This window comes from Desmodus rotundus, chromosome 13 (assembly GCF_022682495.2).
Source record: "Desmodus rotundus isolate HL8 chromosome 13, HLdesRot8A.1, whole genome shotgun sequence".
NCBI classification, from domain to species: Eukaryota; Metazoa; Chordata; class Mammalia; order Chiroptera; family Phyllostomidae; genus Desmodus; species Desmodus rotundus.
The window spans coordinates 14,760,714-14,780,046 of NC_071399.1; the positions used below are offsets into that span (position 1 = coordinate 14,760,714).

General features: G+C 45.3%; 1 protein-coding gene across 7 annotated transcripts in view; it reads left to right on the top strand.

Annotated features, from left to right (window-relative positions):
- DLC1 (DLC1 Rho GTPase activating protein) overlaps nt 1-18,881 on the top strand; it is a 337,471-nt gene extending 318,590 nt beyond the window's left edge. For 6 of the 7 annotated variants that reach the window (XM_045197214.3, XM_045197213.3, XM_045197216.3 and 3 more), the window contains 11 exons: nt 932-995; nt 3,588-5,014; nt 5,417-5,593; nt 8,612-8,771; nt 8,892-9,090; nt 10,661-10,874; nt 12,541-12,655; nt 13,198-13,416; nt 14,452-14,669; nt 15,386-15,559; nt 16,305-18,881. In XM_045197214.3, the coding sequence (XP_045053149.2) occupies nt 932-995; nt 3,588-5,014; nt 5,417-5,593; nt 8,612-8,771; nt 8,892-9,090; nt 10,661-10,874; nt 12,541-12,655; nt 13,198-13,416; nt 14,452-14,669; nt 15,386-15,559; nt 16,305-16,425 (3,088 nt within the window). In that variant the 3' untranslated portion in view covers nt 16,426-18,881. Of the gene's footprint in view, nt 1-931; nt 996-3,587; nt 5,015-5,416; nt 5,594-8,611; nt 8,772-8,891; nt 9,091-10,660; nt 10,875-12,540; nt 12,656-13,197; nt 13,417-14,451; nt 14,670-15,385; nt 15,560-16,304 lie in introns of those variants that run through there. The other variant, XR_008425966.1, reaches the window with a different exon arrangement.
- The last annotated feature ends 452 nt before the right edge of the window (nt 18,882-19,333 follow it).

A 19,333-nucleotide genomic window follows, 5' to 3' on the forward strand; every position in this document is an offset into this window, starting at 1 on the left:
TTGCTGCTTCTGTGAAAGCAGACATCGCTGGTGCTTGTCCTTGGCACCGTGTGCCACCCGCTCCTAGGCCAGGAGGTGTTCATTCCGTGAAGAGCAAGAGGCACCTGACAGTATTGGGTTGGCCAAAAAGCCTGTACGGTTTTTTTGGGTTTTTTCTATAAAAGACACGTTTTTCATTTTCACCAATAACTCTATTGGTTTGGACATTTTCAGTATGTCGGCTGTCTCCGACGCAGCATCGCGTTCATTGTTCTCAGTTAAGGTCTCCATTTAGTCACTATCAACTTCAGCTCGTCTGCCTGATGGGGAAGCAATGTCCAGTGAGAACTCTCCAGCACGAAACCTCACAAACCACTTCTGACATGTTCGGTCGGTCACGGCACCTTCCCCACACACTGCACAAATCCTCTTCTCTTGCTTTTGTTTTTATTGCATTTCATTCGCATTTTCACCTTTCCTGAAACAGTAAAGCATAATATGCGGAAAGTGTTGAGTATTTCTTCCACCTTCAATATTAAAATAGCTACACAAAAATTCACCAATTTCAATAAGTTTTTTTTAAATACACGCTGATGTAACAGCTGTCACAGTACAATCTAACAAAACTGTTTCGAATGAAGTTACAGACAACTAAGAGCTACTAGAGACAGCTTATGGAAAAACCCAAACAAACTTTCTGTCCAACCCAATACCATACACAGCATCGTGCCACTGCACGATAATGGTAAAATAAAATTTAAATGAAAAAATTTAAAATATATAGAGGTATTTTTAAGCTACTCAGTTTTTAAAAAGTTTCTAATACTCTTCTAAATTATAGATATTAATGGACTCAAAGAAACTCATTAAACACATCAGCTGTTTAGGAGAAATATTTATCCGCCCATCGGCAGTGTCCTGTGTTTGCTAATGTTATTTCTTTGCCCTGTAGGCGTCTGAACACTTTAAACAAATGCGCGGTGATGAAACTGGAAATCAGTCCTCATCGGAAGAGAGTGAGTACATGAAGTGGACCGTGGGGAGGGAGGAAGGGGGCAGACCAGAAACTCAGTTATGTGTTCTGGAATAGGTTTTTGTTTTCAAACTCTTACTTCCTTGTTCTCCAAAAATTGACATATTTAATGTTATAAATCAGTCGAGTTTACCAAAGACTCTGTAGTCTTATTATAGTTGAGACCAATAGCTGCAGGCAGCCAATAAATTGTTTTTCCTACTGTATTTTTAAATTGAGATGTAATTGACATACAACATTATATCAGTTTCATGTGCACAATATAATGATTGGGTATTTGTATATATTGCAAAATGATCCCCACAATACAAGGGGTACCCCCCAAAAACAGAATTATCTTCTCTAGGGTGGTCCCCTTGTAATACAGGCTTCCCCTGCTAAGTGAATATTCTAGGAACCTATCTGTATCAGTGTACCAGCTGGCGTTGTTGTAAGAGGCTGCATTCGGCCTCAGTGATTTTTTTTTTTTTTTTGAAAATTCTTTTCAACACGTTTGCCCATCTCATGGTGGGTGATTTACGAGCGCATCTGCCACACTGCACTGAGTGTTCAGTTTTTGACCAAAAGTGGCATGACCCATGTGCCCCACCCCCCTGATTCACCCGATCGTGCCCAAGTGACTATTTTTTGTTTCCCCAATGAAAAAAGCCCTCAAAGGAAACCATTTTGCCCATGTAGAAGAGGTGAAACAGAAAGCAGCAGAAGCACTAAAAGGCATCAAAATCGATGAGCTTAAAACCTGTTTTGAATATTGCATCAAATGGAGAGTACTTTGAAGGTGACTGAATTTTAAACATGTAAGAATCAATACACAACTTTTTATAAATCAACTCCAGGCTTTTTGTGTTTCCCCTTGTAAGTCTAGTTAAACATCTATCACCACATATAGTTGTAAATGTTGATTCTTGTGATGAGAACTTTAAGATCTGCTCTTTTAGCAACTTTCAAATGTGATAGAGTATTATCAGCTATAGTCACCATCCTGTAACTACATCCCCAGGACTTATTGTATAAGGAGAAGTTTGTGCCTTTTTACCCTCTTCACCCATTTCACCCAACCCCCCACCTCTGGCAACTACCAGTCTCTTCTCTGTATCTGTGAGGTTTCCTATTGATTTTGTCTAACCAAATCACCTATTTTGCCTCCTTAACTCAACGTAGCCTTAGGTAGTTGAGGCTATTCCACATTAAAGGGGTGGAGCTTAAGGCATAGTAGTAGACTTTGCCTTGCTCCCTACAGAAATTACAGCTAGTTCCCATATATAACAGTTAAGTATGTTTCAAAGCTGCAGAGATTTGAGTGAAGGGAGGAAAGGAACTGGGAGACAAGGGAGGGCAGGAAGTCCCACACATTCTAGTCACGTGGTGACACGTAACTGAATCGAATGGTATTTCCTTCTATGTATGAAATGTGAGGACCTCTTATGAGATCTTAAGAGAAGAGGTGGGTGTAGTACTGGGAGTGAGTGTCACAAATTAGAGTAAACAGGAGTAACTTTGGTCAAAGAACATACTTCTGACCGTTCAGAGCACAGATTTTAATTATCCTGGAGTCCCTGACCTGCAACAAGTTGCCTTCTTGGGGGAGTTAAACCTTTTAAACCAATGAACTGGAACCTCAGAGCCCACTGAGCTATGGAGACGAGGCTACAAGTCAGCGTTTAATGCTCTTGACTCATTGTCCTGTGAAACTTGGGCCATATGGTATTTCCCCCACCGGTGGGAAAGATATACATCATACTGAATCATGCGTGCCTTTCGGCATTTCTCTGAAAGGCTCAGAGGCAATAGCTTGTGTTGCAGCATAACCCTGAGTCCTGCCCGTAAATCAAGCACAATCAGCAAAGATCTTAACCTAGTGTTTGTGCACGTCGCCTGTTGTCAGCGCTGGGTATTTGCGAAGCCTTGTTAAATTGCCTACAGGGGGTCTGAGGTTGAAACCTCACAGGACACTTGCGCGTTGTGTAGCTCTGTGCCTCGTGTCTGGTGGGGGAAGGAATGGAAAGAGCAGGTAAGAGAGGGAAAAGTATTGGACTGAAGAGATGTGACAGCTGACCTTGGTGTCTCTGCCGGTCTGTTAGGAGAGCTTGTGAATGTGTAGGGTGGCTAGGGACTTCAGTTACCACGCTTCTTAGTGTTCGAAAACTACCTTTTTAATTGCAAAAGGGAACATAAACACGCGCTATCAACAGACAGCAAGATTGGAGGCAGAGCAGAAGCAGTCCTACCTGCTCCTGCCTCCAGTTCAAAATATTTTGCATGCCTGGAATTTTCACAGATCTCTACTGTCTCCTCTGCGAGCAATTAAAGGACGGCCTATAGATCCCAGAGTTTCCATAAAATAACTCTTAATTTAGCTTGAAACACTTATTAGTCAGGCTTTTTCCTATTACATTCTTCACATGCATAGTTGTTTTTCTTTTTTTTAATGATGAAATAAAGATATAAGGGGGGAGGGGAATCAACCCTGATGGTGTATTGTAAGCTGTCTCCTGAACCCGGGGACCTCAGCACATGACCTGCTCCCTGCTGTTCGCCTGCCCCAGGGATGAATGGCTTTATTCTGTCTTTTCAGAGTGAGGATTCGGATGAGGATGAGCCTTGTGCAATAAGTGGCAAGTGGACTTTCCAGAGGGACAGCAAGAGGTGGTCCCGACTTGAAGAGTTTGACGTCTTTTCTTCAAAGCAGGACCCAACCCCTGGGTCCCCAGAGGATCCCCACCTGAAGAACGCCCCGAGCCACGAAAGCATGCTGACAGACCTCAGCGAGCCCCAGGAGGTGGCTTCTGTCCGCAGCCTCAGCAGTACCAGCAGTCTCCCCACCCACATGCCCCCCAGCGGGGACGCTGCGACACCCCGGACTAACTCCGTCATCAGCGTCTGCTCCTCCTCTGTCAACTTTGTAGGCAATGACGACTCTTTCTGCAGCCTGCCCTCTCCCAAAGAACTGTCCAGCTTCAGCTTTAGCATGAAAGGCCACGAGAAAAATGCCAAGTCCAAGACGCGCAGTCTGCTGAAACGCATGGAGAGCTTAAAGCTCAAGGGCTCCCACCACGGCAAGCACAAGGCGCCCTCCAAGCTGGGGCTGATCATCAGCGGGCCCATTCTGCAGGAGGGGATGGATGAGGAGAAGCTGAAGCAGCTGAACTGCGTGGAGATCTCCGCCCTCAACGGCAACCACATCAATGTCCCCCTGGTACGAAAGAGGAGCGTTTCCAACTCCACGCAGACCAGTAGCAGCAGCAGCCAGTCTGAGACCAGCAGCGCCGTCAGCACGCCCAGCCCCGTCACCAGAACCCGGAGCCTCAGCGCCTGCAACAAGCGGGTGGGCATGTACTTGGAGGGCTTTGACCCCTTCAGTCAGTCGACGTTCAACAACGTTGTGGAACAGAACTTCAGAAACCGCGGGAGCTACCCAGAGGACACAGTGTTCTACATCCCAGAAGATCACAAGCCTGGCACTTTCCCCAAGGCCCTCTCCAATGGCAATTTCTCTCCCTCAGGGAATAACAGCTCTGTGAACTGGAGGACTGGAAGCTTCCACGGCCCCGGCCACATCAGCCTGAGGAGGGAAAACAGCAGCGATGGCTCCAAGGAGCTTAAGAGACGCAACTCCTCCAGTTCCGTGAGCAGCCGCCTGAGCATCTACGACAACGTGCCAGGCTCCATCCTCTACTCCAGCTCAGGTGACCTGGCCGACCTGGAGAACGAGGACATCTTCCCCGAGTTGGATGACATCCTCTACCACGTGAATGGGATGCAGAGGATAGTCAACCAGTGGTCGGAGAAGTTCTCAGATGAGGGAGACTCGGACTCAGCCCTGGACTCGGTCTCCCCGTGCCCGTCCTCTCCCAAACAGATACACCTGGATGTGGACAACGACCGAGCCACCCCCAGTGACCTGGACAGCACAGGCAACTCCCTGAATGAACCAGAAGAGCCCTCTGACATCCCGGAGAGGAGGGATTCTGGGGTGGGGGCCTCCCTGACAAGGTCCAACAGGTAAGAGCTTTTGTCCCCTCTCCCGACTGGGGAAGGGTAGTCAGAGAAGATCTGCTTCGGCTTGTTGCATAGGGGAAGTAGGGGAATTTAAGTCTAGCATTCACAGCCATGGAAGTGCCTAAGAAAGGGGCAGACCAGGAAATGCTAACATCCCAAAAGAATGGATATTGTTTAATGGGAAGATGAAGTAAGTTCTGCGGATGGTTGTACAATAGTGTGAATTGTACTTAACGCCCCTGAACTGTACACTTAAAAATGGTAAAGATGGTAAATGTTACGTTATTTTTGACACGTGTCCTCTCAGTTCCTGAGCCAAGAGGCCAGTGAGCAGCCCACCGCCGACCTCATGAACCCCGGGAAAAGCCCTGGACTCCCTGACTCTGCCCCACTCTTCTCTCGCAGGCACAGGCTGAGGTGGCACAGTTTCCAGAGCTCTCATCGGCCGAGCCTGAGCTCTGTATCGCTGCAGATTAACTGCCAGTCTGTGGCCCAGATGAACTTGCTGCAGAAGTACTCGCTCCTGAAGTTGACAGCCCTGCTGGAGAAATACACACCTTCCAATAAGCACGGTTTCAGCTGGTAAGAATTTAAACTGCTCTGTGAACGGTACTTGGAGATGTTTTCGGTCAGCCCCCGAGACTGTCCTCACACTGAGTATATGACAGTTCTGTCCTTTTAATCTCTTCAGCTGACCTTCCTAAGGCAGTCACTCTTTGCCTTGTAGAGGCCAGGATTGGCTGATGAGTTTTCAGCCCTCCGAGTGACAAATTGTCAGTTGATGGGGTGAGAATGTGTCACTCTTCCATCGGCTTGTGCAGGTGCCTTCTTCCCAGAGACAGGAATAGCCCACCGTAGGTGCATACAGTATCAGGTCATACGAGGTCTGTCCAGAAGGTATCCAGCCATGGATTCTGAAAAATGGAGACATTTATTGAAGAAAATACAACTTTGTATGTAGGGCAATGACACCTTAGTCCCCTTCAAAGTAGGCCCCTTGGGACCTCACACAGTTCTCCCAGTCACCATCAGCTGCCCTGTCGTATTTTTTTGAATCTCATTGACAGTCTGAAATCTGTTTCCTTTCAAGGTGATTTTAGTTTGGGGAAAAACCAGAAGTCACAGGGCACCAAATCTGGGCTGTAGGGGGACTGAGTCACCTGGGTGATTTAATGTTTTACCAAAAAACTTTGCACGAGACATGATACTTGAGTGGGCACATTGTCGTGATGAAGCTGCCAATCACCAGTTGCCCATAGCTGCGGACTTCTGAATCATCTGAATAGTTTCCATGGAGGAATGTTGAAGCTTAATGCAAAGTTTGATGCAGATTCATTGCTCTGCTTGCTCAGTCATTTGAATGCAACAGCCACCCCGTACACATGTCTACTGTCCCCCACTGACTGGTACAGTGAAGTCATCATTGTTCATGCATACACCTTCCTTGGCTTCCAGGTTACAGCGATGTCATACAAACCCTTCTCATTATATTAACAAATAATGGCTGGACTTTCTCCGGACAGGCCCCCTATTTTGGAAAGAAGGAAGGAAAAGTTGTTTAGATCATAAGATGTTACGAGGCAGACTTTAGAATGCTCCATGCACAGTACATGGCTTTAAAATCCTATTGTATGTTTTTAGAGAGCATTTTGATGTGACTGTTTATATCACTCAAAAATCTACCTGTGCTAAACATTTTTAGGTTATGTTTTTTTCCAACAAAGGCTCTTATACGGTGAATAGTAAATCTAAGGAATTCACTAGTCTAAGATACTATAGAGTAAAGTATACATGGAGATAAAATTTACCAGATGTACTGTCCATAACTAGTTACAAAAATACAGCCCTTAGTGGACATAACTGTTGAGCTGAATGGGTCATGGGTATGACCTACTATGTGCCTATCTTAGTTTTTTTACTATCGGTGCAAAACACAGAAATGTCTCTAGCTTGACATCCCAGCGCATTCCACAGTGTCAGCTGGGCATCCTTAGGTCTTTTCACTAATCTTGAGTGTTTATTATCCAATTACACAACTACTGTTTTTGCTAAAAACGGGGACGCAACCTATTTCATCGCTGTGCCCTGCAGCAAGCCAGAGTGGCCAGAGAGCCAGCGGAACAGCGTCACTGGGCTCCCCTGTCCCCGGGACCCGTCGTGAGGTTAACTTCAGCATCAAAGCACCTCCTGTCCAAAGGCTGTTATTATGTGAGCCTTGCTAAATACAGAAGTTGTTTGTTCTGAATGACAGAAATAAGTATTGACCGGTTTATCCCCACATGCTTCAGATTCTCGGCGGAGATCGTAATGTGTTCTTTGCACATTCCGCTGCTGGGCTCTGCTCCCCCGACAAAGCGAGTATTATGCACACTTATAGCCATGACACCGTATACTTAACTGTATGGAAATACAAATTCGGCGCTGCGTTTCGGTTTCACCTTTCCCAGAGCTATAAACAGGACCCTGCCGTGGCTGTTGGTCGGGACTCAGAAGTCAGGCAGTCTGTCTCCTGCCATGGTCCTGTGTGCAGAGAGTCATATTTCCCTGCTGGCTATTTAAAACTGCATATTTGACATTCTCATTTCTGAGTTGTCCGCCCCCCTCGCCACCAAACCCTCAAGAATCTGAAAGTCCATAATACTTTCTGAGTTCTGGTCAGTTTTTCCAGTGAGTCAAAACCAAATATAAAAGCCTCCCATTGTGGGATCCACGGAATCGGGAGAAATTCGACACACAATTCTTTTCCTGTTCGTCCTGGCCCTTTCTTGTCTCATTCACAGAGGTCATTTGTAGAGCGTGACAGCGTTCAATGAGTGACAGGAGTTTCCTGCTGTCGCATGTTCTGCGGGGCTGGACCTGGTTGCAGTACTCCAGGGAGCCGGCGCCCGCCTACAAACCCTCCTTGTTCTTCTCCGCCTTCCTTTGGACACCTGAAGACGTTACATTCTCCGGGCTCATCAGCTGGAGAATTTATCTGACTTCAGGTCATTAGCCTGGCCCCACTGTTGAGCTCTGGAGTTGGTGGTTCTGTGTGTGACCAACACCATATATTTGTGTTTTTGTCATCCAGCCTTACCTGATCCTTTTTCCCCAAACACGTTGGTTCTCATCAAGAACTTAGAAATGATTCTTGTCCGTGTTCGTGACAAAGAGGAACTTGTCTTCAGATTCTGTCATGGGGCGCCTAAGTAGGGTCTTGTATGTTGTCTTCTGCTTTCTGCCCATCTGGTTCCCTAAAAGTACAGACCAAGTTCTCGGGGTTAACAGTGGAAAGGGAATCCCCCACCGAGGAAATGGGACTGGCCTCGCAGCCCCAACTCTGAAATCTGTAATAGCACTGTCCGATGCAGCCGCCTGGGATGGCGGAAAGGTTCCCAATCTGCACAGTCCAGTGTGGCAGCTACTGGCCACAGACGGCTAGTGCGTGCTTGAAATGCGGCTAATACGACTCAGGAACTGATTTTCTAACTTCATCTAATTTAAATTTAAATAGCCACCTTCCTAGCAGAGATCTAGGGCCCACGGGGCTTACCTGCGGAGAGGGGCAAGAGTAGACAGACAAGTAAACATTTCACCTTCCCCCCAATGTTCTTTAAATAGGGCCGTGCCCAAGTTCATGAAAAGGATCAAGGTTCCAGACTACAAGGACCGGAATGTGTTTGGGGTCCCTCTGACCGTCAATGTGCAGCGCACGGGACAGCCTCTGCCCCAGAGCATTCAGCAAGCCATGCGCTACCTCCGCAACCACTGCCTGGACCAGGTGAGAGCTGCTGCCTGCTGGTCCCACTCAATCGCTGGAGCTCAGACGCGCGCTCCCTTTTCCAGTTCTGCCGTGAAGATGTTGCTTTCATCTTGACACTTAATGTTTTTCTTCCAACAGGTTGGGCTCTTCAGAAAATCGGGCGTTAAATCCCGGATTCAGGCCCTGCGCCAGATGAATGAAAGTGCCATAGATTGTGTCAACTACGAGGGGCAGTCTGCCTATGACGTGGCAGACATGTTGAAGCAGTATTTTCGAGATCTCCCTGAGCCACTGATGACGAACAAACTCTCGGAAACCTTCCTCCAGATCTACCAGTGTAAGTGTCCTTTGGTCTTGACACTGTCGGAGGTGGGGAAATGGGACCAGCTGGAACCTCTCGCTTCCTTTGATGCCATTCTTTCGGACCCTCCCGGTGGCCTCTTGAAAACATAGGTCCTCAGTTTCTTCCTTGCCTCCTGGTTTGTGGAGCAGGTTTCTGTAGATCTATGGAATAACGCAGCAATAAATTTCCGTTGTCATCATTCTCTGATTACTGAAGCAGCGGTACATTTTTACATTGTGACCCCAGAGCTGATTCTTTCATTGCTCTCTAGAACAGCATTATCTAAGAAGCTTAAAAGGGCAGGTACAAAGATCTCTCTACCTCATCTATGGAAATTTCGATTGCTTCACATCTCTTCAGCAGGATCTGTTGTGTTTAAAATTTCACAGGTGTCTGAGTGTTTTGTCTTGATGTAAAATGAATAAATAATCTTTTTCTGTTATTCATCTCAGCTTCTGCCAGAAATACTTGGGAAAACAATACCCATGCCCTTCTCACTTTTAAGTGAAGCTTAAAGCAAACAGTTATCTAAATTAATGATCAAGATCGGGATTATGGCTTTTACAGCCGTGTGTTTTTCTTGGCTCCGTGTAGTATTACAGCAATGTGATGTGAAAGCAGCTTCCCTCCGTGCTCAGATTGTCTGGAGCTGGCGTGTTGGACTTTATTTTATGAGAAATGGAGCTGGTCTGGATTATTTCATTATTTGTTTCATCCTTTCAGATTTTATGAAAACACAGGTCCCATTTTCCCCACTAAGGTATTTGTTATGTATTGTAACCATGGAGCTGTTTAACCAGTTTGTCCTATGGAGCTGCCTTTGAGTGACTTCATTTTTCCACACATGCCTTTTTAAAAGAAAGATTTGCCTGGAAAAGGAGACCTGAAGTTTGGGTTCTGCATTTTCTACATATGTATTAGTTTATGGGTCTAGTTCTCAAGCATGTATTTTTACAATAATCTCTCAGTGGGCTTTCGAAAACTTAAATTACTAGTCGAATAATGTCTGTCGTTCAAATTGACTGAATATTTGAGCGGCCCCCTTTCTCATTGCAGGGATGAGCAGATCAATTAAAATTAGGAAAGTCCCCAGAGATACCGAACATTTTGTAGGAAAGACTAAGAAGTCTCAGTTTTTACCCTCTTCTACGTATCTTAGATAAGGTTTTTCATTGAAACTGAACACAAGAGTAAGTGTGTAATATTTTCAGTAATTGAGAATGGTGAATTAGGGATTTCTAAAAAGTACTTAGAAAAGAAAAGGCGTTCTGAAAACTAAATAAACAGGCCTCCTCTGGAGTTGAACTCTGAGGCGGACTTAGGAGTATATTGGCATTGTGGGTGTTGAAAGTATTTTAACTTCTCCAGCGGCAGGAAATACTTGAGGGTGGCGACGCTGGTGCAACCCTAATTTCTTCCATATTAACCTCGAGTACACTCTCTGCAAGTGCTTGTTCAGGACTGGGCTGAGCTCTTTGATGCTGCTGTGTTTGCTTTGGGACATTTCCTTGCAATGCACATGGAAAATCACTGAGCTGACGGGGAAAATGCTGCTGTTGTGCAGATGTGCCCAAGGACCAGCGCCTCCAGGCGATCAAGGCCGCCATTATGCTCCTGCCTGATGAGAACCGGGAGGTGCTACAGACGCTCCTTTATTTCTTGAGTGATGTCACCGCAGCTGTGAAAGAGAACCAGATGACTCCGACCAACCTGGCCGTGTGCTTAGCGCCTTCCCTCTTCCACCTCAACACCTTGAAGAGAGAGAATTCCTCCCCCAGGTACAAGTCCGCCTCCCTCTCCTTCTAGAGTTGTCCCCATGGTCTCTGGGACTCATACCTAAATCAAGCAAAGAACAGTTGGGCCTTCTTCCTTCACAGCCCAAGTTCCTCTCCTGTCTTCCTCCCTCCTTTGTTAGCCCTGGGGTGTGACTTCGTGAACAGTCTAGTTTTGGGGAGAGACATTAGAGTCCATGCTTCGCCACGGGAGGTGTTCACCCCCATGCCCCCAGGGCCCTCTGTAACTTTGTCATCACGCCCTCTGCCAGCAAGGTCACACAGATTCACTGGACAGCTGGATGGGGGGTGAGAGCCCTGCTGCCTTGGCTTCTGTGTGGCCAGGAAAGCCCCGCTCCTTGAAAGGGAGTAACCAGGTCTAGAAAGAACAAAGGATAAGGTGGAGCCTCAAAGTTACCACCTGCCCTGAGTTTCTCCTTAGATGTGCACACGGTGGGAGTGGCTGTAGAAGAAGTCAGAGAATCTGGAAAATAACAAAGGCTGATGTTTGCCCAGGGCTTATTCCGTCCCCGCCACAGGACTGCACCCTTGACATTCATCAAATCCTCATTTAATCCTCATAACAGTCATAGCAGGTGAAGATAACGGTGGTATCTGTTTCACAGAAGGGGAAAGTGGGACTGCGGGAAGGTCGGTTAAATAAGGGGAAGGTCAGTTAAGGAAGTAGCCAGCCTGTGCCTAAATGGCAGAGCCGGCTGGAGCTTCTGACTTACATGAATATTTCACATAAAGGCCTCATAGTGCAGCGTGTGGCAAAAGAGTCACTAGCGAGCATGCCCCACATGCCAAACCCATCCAGCCGATCCTGATCCTGTTCCTTCAGCTCCAGAGGAACTAGGAGCTTGGGGCCTAGTTGTGCTAGTTGGAGTAGCTTTGCTTCTAAAAGGCATGCAGTGCTTAAATATCAACTAGTTCTAACTGTTGACGAGACATTCCAACTTTAATGGGATGGAGAACAGAGGTGAGCAGAGGAGGGGCATCAGATAAGATGAAGGCCCTTTAAGAAACAGTGGATTTTCCCCTCACCTTTGGGCGGGTCCTGTTTATTTAAACTGGGAAGAATAGTGACACTATTTACCCCGGTGTCCAGTGCCTCCCACCACACGCCCCTCTTCCTTACCAGCTGCCCTATTTAAATAAGAACCTGTTTAAAACGATCACTTTAAATAGCCTAGATTTCTTTGAAAACAGTCTCTTTCATTCGTGGGTTTTGTATGTTGTTGATAAAACTGAAAAATTCTAGTGACTAAAGTAAATCTTTTTTTTTTTTTAAGTCTTTTGGGAGATAACTTATAATGAGTTTATTTTATTTTTTTTTTAGATTTTATTTATTTTTAGAGAGAGGGGACAGGAGGGAGAAAGAGAAGGAAATATCAGTGTATTATTGCCTCTTGCGTGCCCCTCACTGGGGGCCTGGCCCACAACCCAGGCACGTGCCCTGACTGGGAATAGAACCAGTGACCTTTTGGTTTGCAGGCCAGCACTCAATCCACTGAGCCACACCAGCCAGGGCTAAAGTTCTCCTGAACCTTTAACGACAGATAGACTCCAGTAAAATGGTTTCTTTGTCTCCTTTGGGTTTCCTCAACTAACATACTGAATTAAAAATAAATAAATATTTGAATCTCTCCCCTCCTATTTTTCTGCCTAGGGTAATGCAAAGAAAACAAAGTTTGGGCAAACCAGATCAGAAAGACTTAAATGAAAACCTGGCTGCCACTCAAGGGCTGGCCCATATGATTGCTGAGTGCAAGAAGCTTTTCCAGGTAAGGAGTTAGGAAATGTTGTTTGTTAAAGATAATATGGATAGGAACAAAATCTTAAGTGCAATACTTGTTCACATCTTCCCAAAAGATCATTTCCCCAGCTGGAGGTTATATACATAACCTGAGAGGGTCCTTAGATACGGTATAATGTATAAGCTCATTAGAGTTAGTACATGCAATGAAACTGCCTACTTCCATACCCACTAAAAAAAGCAACAAATGATTTGAAATACATCCTGTATCTGAAAAATGTGCCTTCATCAATGCAAGCCCTGTTTTATTCACTTACCCTGATACTGTGACTTTTCAAAGACACTTTACACTATAATGAGCTGCTTAGATGCCTTTTTAGGAAGATTGTTTGTATCCTTGTGACACCATGTGAGGGGGGCAGAGACTTCCTCCATCTGTTGGAGACAGGATTGGACTGCCTGCACTGCCTTGAGGGTCCAGTCCATTGTTTCTGCCCTGGCACTTCGCCAACAGGCAACGAGAATGCGGACAGGTGGACCAACCTCCCTTTGGTCTCGTGTCCCTCACAGGTTCCTGAGGAAATGAGCCGATGTCGCAATTCCTACACAGAACAAGAACTGAAACCCCTCACTCTGGAAGCGTTAGGGCACCTTTGTAATGACGAGTCAGCTGACTACCAACACTTCCTCCAGGACTGTGTGGACAACCTGTTCAAAGAGGTCAAAGAGAAGTTTAAAGGCTGGGTCAGCTGCTCGACGTCTGAGCAGGCTGAGCTGTCCTATAAGAAGGTAAGTTATCTCTCTGTCATCAGCCAGTTGAGTTCCAGAGGTCAGGACTTGGGTTCATCAGAGATGAGACCCTGTTATCAAAACAGCTCCCCACAGGGGTCTGGCACCCATTCTTGTTCTTGTAGAGCTGGGCAGCCAGGTATTCAGATCCCCAGGTAAGAGTGGAAACCAGCCCAGCGAGGAATAACTCATCTAACACTTGTCAGAGGAATCAGAACAGCCAATGCGATCCCGCTGCCACAGAATCACACTAGAGGGCCCAGGAAATTCTACGAGTGGTATTGGGCTTTAGGGCCTTCTATAACCTGCTTAGATCTCTTTCCACAATTTGGTGGGAATCCCCTTGCATACTCCCACTCTACTCTTGGCCCTTTTTATTTAAAAAAAAAATTATTTATTTTTAGAGAGAGGGGAAGGGAGACAGAAAGAGAGGGAAATGTCAATGTGTGGCTGCCTCTCGCATATACCCTACCAGGGACCTGGCCTTCAACCCAGGCGTGCGCCCTAGACCAAGAATCAAACCGGTGACCTTCTGATTCGAAGGCAGACACTCAACCACTGAGCCACAGCAGTCAGGGCTACTCTTGGCCCTGTAATGAACAGGCAACTCTTGGGGGAGAACTTAACTTGTTGGTACTGAAAGCCCTGTGAGGGCAGATGCATGCTGTATGGCTTAGCAGGACAGGCCCATAGCCGGTATTTGCTGATACTGTCTCTCTCACCCTAAAAAGAAATAAGCCATGAGTGCAGTCTGGGGGGCCACGCAGGCGTGGGGGTGCAAATACAGGATCCTCCTTCATGGCATTGACCCTACTGTGGGTCCCAGGAAAACCGATGGAACATTTTGACCTGAAGCGACACCAGCGGTTCTGTTCACTCTGGCCCACCCTCGAATAACACTCAGCGATGACAGCCTGTTAAAGCCATCATGACTGTTGGCCCCCAAACAGGACCATGTACTCAGCTGGCAATCAGCCTTCAAAGTCCAGGCATGTGTGAAGTATCTTAGCACCGAAAACTACCTCCTCTTATCAGGTGAGCGAAGGACCCCCTCTAAGGCTTTGGAGGTCAACCGTGGAAGTCCCTGCTATGCCCGAGGACATCTTAAAGCGCCTCCTTAAAGAGCAGCACCTGTGGGATGCGGATCTGTTGGATGCAAAGGTGATTGAAATCCTGGACAGCCAGACCGACATTTACCAGTACGTTCAAAACAGTATGGCCCCCCATCCTGCTCGCGACTACGTTGTTTTGAGGTAAGATCTTCCTAATTGATTATCGGGGCAGGGATGAGCCTGTATGTCACTGAATATACAAGATGGTGAAATTATTTAAAACAGATTATATGTCTCCATAAAAGTGTCGAACCCTTGCAAATACAGAAAATATATCTACTGTTATTCCAGTAGTGGGTTCATCCCTGAAAGGGTTTAGACTGGTTTGGAATTGAGCTCAGAAAGAGAGGCACATTGAATTGAACATGCTCATCGGTGACAGATTCTTGCCCCCTTTAAGATTGATGTTCGTGTTAGAAACAGCTAAGCGTGCATAAGCCAGGAAATGACATTTGGGTTCCAAGTGAGCTGTGGTTAAAGCTGATTTATATCTAATTCCTAATTCTGGAGACATTGAAGGAGGAATTCCAAAAATCTTTGAGGAATTGTCACATCATTAGTCCAGAACTTTTCCAACAGAGCAGCACTCATTTAGACGTTCCTGCTCCGGTACGGTTGTGAAATGTCAAAGTGGTTTCCAGTTGCACTTCAGGTAGCTTCTCTTTGAAAGGACTGCCTGTGTGAGCCTGTGCACCCACTGGAGAAGGGGCTGTGTACAGAGCTGTCATTCAGGTCCTTGCACAATAGTTCAGAGGAGGCCGTCCCCACGGGGCTGGGCCGTCTCTAAGAGTGAGGCCCCGTTTTCAACTTGGCTTCCAGGAAATTTTATGCCTTCCCTCCGGTTTTGTCTCTTGTAGGACATGGAGGACTAATTTGCCCAAGGGGGCCTGTGCCCTTTTGCTCACATCCGTGGATCACGACCGGGCCCCTGTGGTGGGGGTGCGGACCAACGTGCTCCTGTCCAGGTATCTGATTGAACCCTGCGGGTCCGGGAAGTCCAAACTCACCTACATGTGCAGGGCTGACTTAAGGTACGTTCTGATCCTGACTCGGTAGCACGGTGAGGGTCACGAAGGAGACTGAGACTTTTAGTCTGATGCAAAGAGTGGTTTAATGAATACATGTGGTATCTTGGTTACTCTGTGAAGAGTGGTGAATAAGTAACACCTTCGTTTCCTGGCCTTTGGATACCACTTCCTAATTTTCATCCGTAGAAAATATGGCCCTAAAGTAATGTGGATATTGCGGTTCTGCCATGAATTTAAAGCCACAGGAAATGAGAGTCTGAACTAGCAAGCAGATGTTTCTCATTTTATAGTCAACGGTGTCTGAATAATTGACATGCCCCTTTAGTAATTGATCAGGCCTGTATTCTTCACTGAAGATGTGTTGTATTCATATCAGAAAACTGGTGAAATTCAGCATTACGGACAAAAAGTAAATGAACTTCTCAAAGCTCTTTCCAAAGTGGCGCTCGTATTAAATAAATTCTTGTAGGGAATCTACATCTAAGTACTTCCGCAAGTTTCCACGTACTCTCTTTCTGTTCTATATGCCAAAGCTTCCCCTGAAGAGTTTTATCAGAATCTGGATTCAATATGTAGTTTCCTGAGTTCCCAGGGTGTAGCAGAGGTGCCGGGAGATTACCTTGGAACACTCAGGGTGATCTTGACTCACACCTCGTGCCGATCAAGAAATGGAAGTACGTTTGAAACTCCCTTCCGCTTGTTTCCAGGCTTGCCAACTTGAATTCACCTGCTCTTCCTTCTGTTCTAGGGGCCACATGCCGGAATGGTACACGAAATCCTTCGGACACTTGTGTGCAGCTGAAGTTGTAAAGATCCGAGACTCGTTCTGTAACCAGAACACTGACACCAAAGACACCAAATCCAGGTGATTACGGAGGCAGCACAACTGTGTCCACCGTCTGGGCGTTTGTTTCTAGAACCCTTTTCAGCCCTTGGGCAAACGGGTTCTGTGTCTAATCCTGAAACAAAACTACACGTTGGAGGATGGGAATTGACTGTAGCAATTTGATACATTTTTAAAGCTGCTTCCTGTTTGTTGAAGGTCTGTGTTATAGATCTTGACTGGAATATATAAGACTGTGCAAAAAAAATGTATTCTTATGCGAATTGCTTCTGAGAAGCAAAACTCTTAAGTACATTGCGGAAGATAATGAAGATACTTCATTCTCTTGTGTTATTGGTGTATGTGTACCTATGCCATTTTATTTGCAACGTGTTGAGGGACTGGTGTATCCACTGGAATAGTTGGTACTCTTTGACATGTTTTCTCACTGAGATGAGCAAAGAAAGGTTTGCACAGAGAAGTGTGTGTATGTTTGTTTGTTGCTGGTCGAATGGCAGAGACGTGTAAGTTGGGATGCAGTGTCTGGCACACTGAGACGCTTCCGAGAAGGATGTTGGTGCATCAGGTTCAGTTCAACCTGGAATATCTGACTACCCATGGATCCGTCCAGAAAGAGAACCCATTTATTCTGGGGGGTTGGACGGCCTACCCTTGTCCTTTTTTTTTTTTTTTCTCCTTAGTTATTGAACAGAATCTTCTATCAAACTCTTCTTTACCTGAAAAGTAATTGTAATAAATTTACTCTGACATCCCATTCCAAGTATACTTTATCTCTAGAACTGATCGCAAATAGTGACATTGTTTCTAACCAGATTAGTGAAGGGATGATAACTCCCCCTTACTAGTTCCAAAGCACTGTTGTGCTTTGGTTTTTCTAAGAAGTTGAAATGTCAAAAGCAAACACTCTGTCATTTACTCCTGAATCAAGCATCAAAACGTTTTTCTTGTTGCAAGTCTTTGCATTTTCATGTTTATAACAGAAACTCTTTAAGTCTCACAGTGCACAGGAACATAGGGAACTATGTATGTCTCAAGGAAATCCTGTTAATTTAACCCAACCACAGAGGTTGTTTGTAAGTTGTTATTAACAACCTTTGTTTGTTAGTTGTGTGTAAGTTGCATTTCTGAAAGCTGAACAGGTTTATGAATTGGATTGCTCCTAAAAACAAACAAACAAATAGGTTTTCTGTCTTTGACCTTGTTTTTGCTTTGTTTTCCCTATATTTTCTTTCCCTTTATAATGATGCTTTTGGGATGTATTTTAGCGGTAATGGCAAGTTGTTGTCACCGTAAAAAGCAAAGCACCAGCACAGGTTGCTGGGAGGGTGGTCTCTATTCAGGTTTTACTGTAATGGTAAAGATTGACGTAAGAGGCAGTATTAGGGAATTTATTTAGTGTGGGTCAAAGGGAATAATGTATGAGTGAGAGTTATGAGAAGGATTTTTATATTGTTATAACAGACTTTAGTTACCATTGTCAGTGTTATTTCAAAGGTTCTTTGAAGAATGGGCGGTAACAGGTTAGAGTGTTAAAATTGGAGTATTTTGGATATCAGTGTTCCTCATGAAGATATACTTGTATATTCAATTTTAATGGCTCTCAGATTTGTAAGATTATATGTTGTATGTACCATTCTATTAAAGACACATGTACACATGTCCACTGTGCTTTCAAACATAGATTAAGCATGATAAAGATTATTATTTAAAATGTACTTGTATTTATACCTCAGATAATCTTTTGGGTTTTGTACCTCAAGGCTTTTTTTTTTCCTAATGTAAATACACTTTACATGAATACAGTCTAAGAGAAAAAAATAAATAAAAGAAGAGGTTTATAATGTGCTCTGTATCTGTACAGAATATAATCGATAAGTGCACTATTAAGTGTTTAAGGGAAAAGTCAGGCCCGCTCTCCTTCATATCGCATCTCACCCCCACCCCGAAAACCACGGACTGCAAGGCCCGTCATTCTAGCATCAGCCAAAGAGAAAACAGAGTCACCGAAGGAAAAATCAGACTGCGAATCATTCCAAGGCCAAGCTGCAGCTGAGCCACTCGCTAACAAACAGGAAACCCTGGCGAAGGTTTGGGAAGCACAGAGATGCTCTCCAAAGGCTGTTAGGAAATGATGCTGAGAAAGTTACAAGAACGAGCAACAGCTACAGAGAGATGCTCACGAGCAAAGCCAAGGTCACCGATTCATTCCACGAAAAGGTCTCTCTCCCACTATTTGGCTTTCCTGTCGAAAGGATTTCTTCCATATTTGACAAGAGGAGATTTCAAAGGTGTGAACATTTGGAAGAACTCTGCTTGCGTACCCAAAAGTGATGTTGCCACAACTTCCTCATTGTGACCAGTGGCCTAAATTGTAAGCTCTTTAAGGGCAGGGCTCTTTTCCCACACATCTTTATACCCCCCTGCAACAGCTTTCAGTGTTTTGTACTTGTAGGCACCTAATAAATTTATCATTTGCTCAAATGGGGTCGATTGCATTGGCTTCTGTTATTTGAAAAGGAAGAGAATCAAGGACGCCACCTGTCCTCAGCCCTCACTTAGGCTCGTCACTGCCCAACTTGAGACTGGAAATTGTTAAACCGTGTGGAATCTTAACCCTCGAACTAGCAACAATGCACAGATACTGTGTATAGACACTATGGGTGCTGATTTTAAATGAGTTCTTTGCGGCAGGATTTTAACCAAGCACGTTTCTTAGGTAAAACGTGATACTGATCTTAGAAGAGGTTTGGTGTTTGACAATTATTCACTGCGAGCATAGAAAAGGAGAAAAGACCAACTTCATTATAATGTCATTTCAAAAAAGACACACCCAGACTGGAGGCTTTTTTTCATTTGCTTCTCCCTGCAGACCCAGTTTCCGCAGGGCTGAATGAAATCAAAATGCCTTAGGCCTGAAATACCTACTGTTTCAG